The following is a 1,492-nucleotide window of genomic DNA, read 5'->3' on the forward strand; positions in this document are numbered from 1 at the left end:
AGATTTATCTTCATCTTGCTAATCTACCCATTTACTAAAAACTCGACTGTACCATTTATCACCTTACAAGTTTCTAAATTGCATCCACTAAAGCGATCATCGAATAATCCGTTCACACTAATATTAAATATACATTTTGAATTAAATAGCATTTGTACAGTACAAATTTATAGTAGCAGAAATAAAATCTCCTAGTTAAACTAAGATGGCTAGCCTGATCCGGTTTTAGGTGAAAGTAATAAATTATGTTCTTGGCCAAATATTGATTGATAGCTTTGCATATTATATTATAGCAGTCTTGTTTTGTACATATTAGTCCATATTATCTATTCATCATACAGCTGGTTGTTCAATTCAATTTATCTTTCTTTCCCTAGCATGTTTTCTAACCACTCTGTTATTTGTCTAAAGAGTACCAGTAATATCAATGAACGGATTATTTTGGAATAAAATTTGAATTAAACCTGAAATTAATCATGAAAACCAAAAAGTTCACTATGAGATCATTAAGCATATTATGTGTGCTCATAATACACAAAAAAATTACATTTTGTTAGGAATGACTGAAAATTATTTCTTATACAATACGGAACTGCTAATTAGAAATTTCTACGATGGCACTAATTGCTTTCTGTCACTCCTCGAAGTAATTAAATCAATACGATTGATTAGCATACAGTCCAGTGATAAAATCAAACGCTCCGATACAGTATTTTATGCAAATTTTCATATATTTGCAGTTTTTAGATTCATAGCAACTAAAATATGTGATCATAATTCGTATATATGTCTGCAAAAATTTTAACTGCATTTTGTTGGCTTGTCTACCCTAGTTTCTCTTTTATTTTTATTATATCTAACATCTTAATTACTTAATTGCTTGGTATTTGAGTGCAACAGTATTTGGCAAATTGCATATATTAAAATAGTTTGAAAACAAAACTTTTGTTAACGTACGGATTCTGTGTATTTCTTATAAAATTAAAATAGTAATAAAAAGGCTGCAAGGCGTAGGCCTTTATTTTAAAATTAATGACGTTGAATTGTTGTAGTATAGTGAAAGTAAATCCGAATTTAATAACGTTATTTTAATGAATGTGTTAAATAAGCGGATTATACTGTACATTATAATATATATCGTATTTTTTAATCATAAACGTGAATTATGAATTTAGCACAAAGCTTCGATAATAGACTAATGTCCTTCATGGGTATTGGACGCGGAAATTAAACGACTAAATTACTACCTACATTCCGTATGCAGACAGCGAAATATAGCGTTACTAAACGCTACAGTTCCACTCATAAGATTCTATTACGAATCTTTATATAATTTCATATTCACATAATGTTCAAAATTCGTTTCTTACTGTATAAATAGACACACTCAACTATTAGTTTTATTTTTTGATTATTAAACGTCTCTTATGTGAATAAATTGCAACAAAATAGAGTTGCACAGTTCGCGTCGTTTACTTGGTATAACAAAAAC

At 28.8% G+C, this 1,492-nt stretch overlaps 1 protein-coding gene across 1 annotated transcript in view; it reads right to left on the minus strand.

Annotated features, from left to right (window-relative positions):
• Nucleotides 1-458: 458 nt before the first annotated feature.
• The window catches only part of LOC119830564 (transcription termination factor 5, mitochondrial-like), a 3,091-nt gene continuing 2,057 nt past the window's right edge, over nucleotides 459-1,492 (minus strand). The window contains exon 6 of the mRNA XM_038353624.1: nucleotides 459-464. Coding sequence (XP_038209552.1) covers nucleotides 459-464 — 6 coding nt within the window. The remainder of the gene's footprint in view (nucleotides 465-1,492) is intronic.

The sequence above is a fragment of the Zerene cesonia genome, chromosome 11 (assembly GCF_012273895.1).
Source record: "Zerene cesonia ecotype Mississippi chromosome 11, Zerene_cesonia_1.1, whole genome shotgun sequence".
Lineage (NCBI taxonomy): Eukaryota > Metazoa > Arthropoda > Insecta > Lepidoptera > Pieridae > Zerene > Zerene cesonia.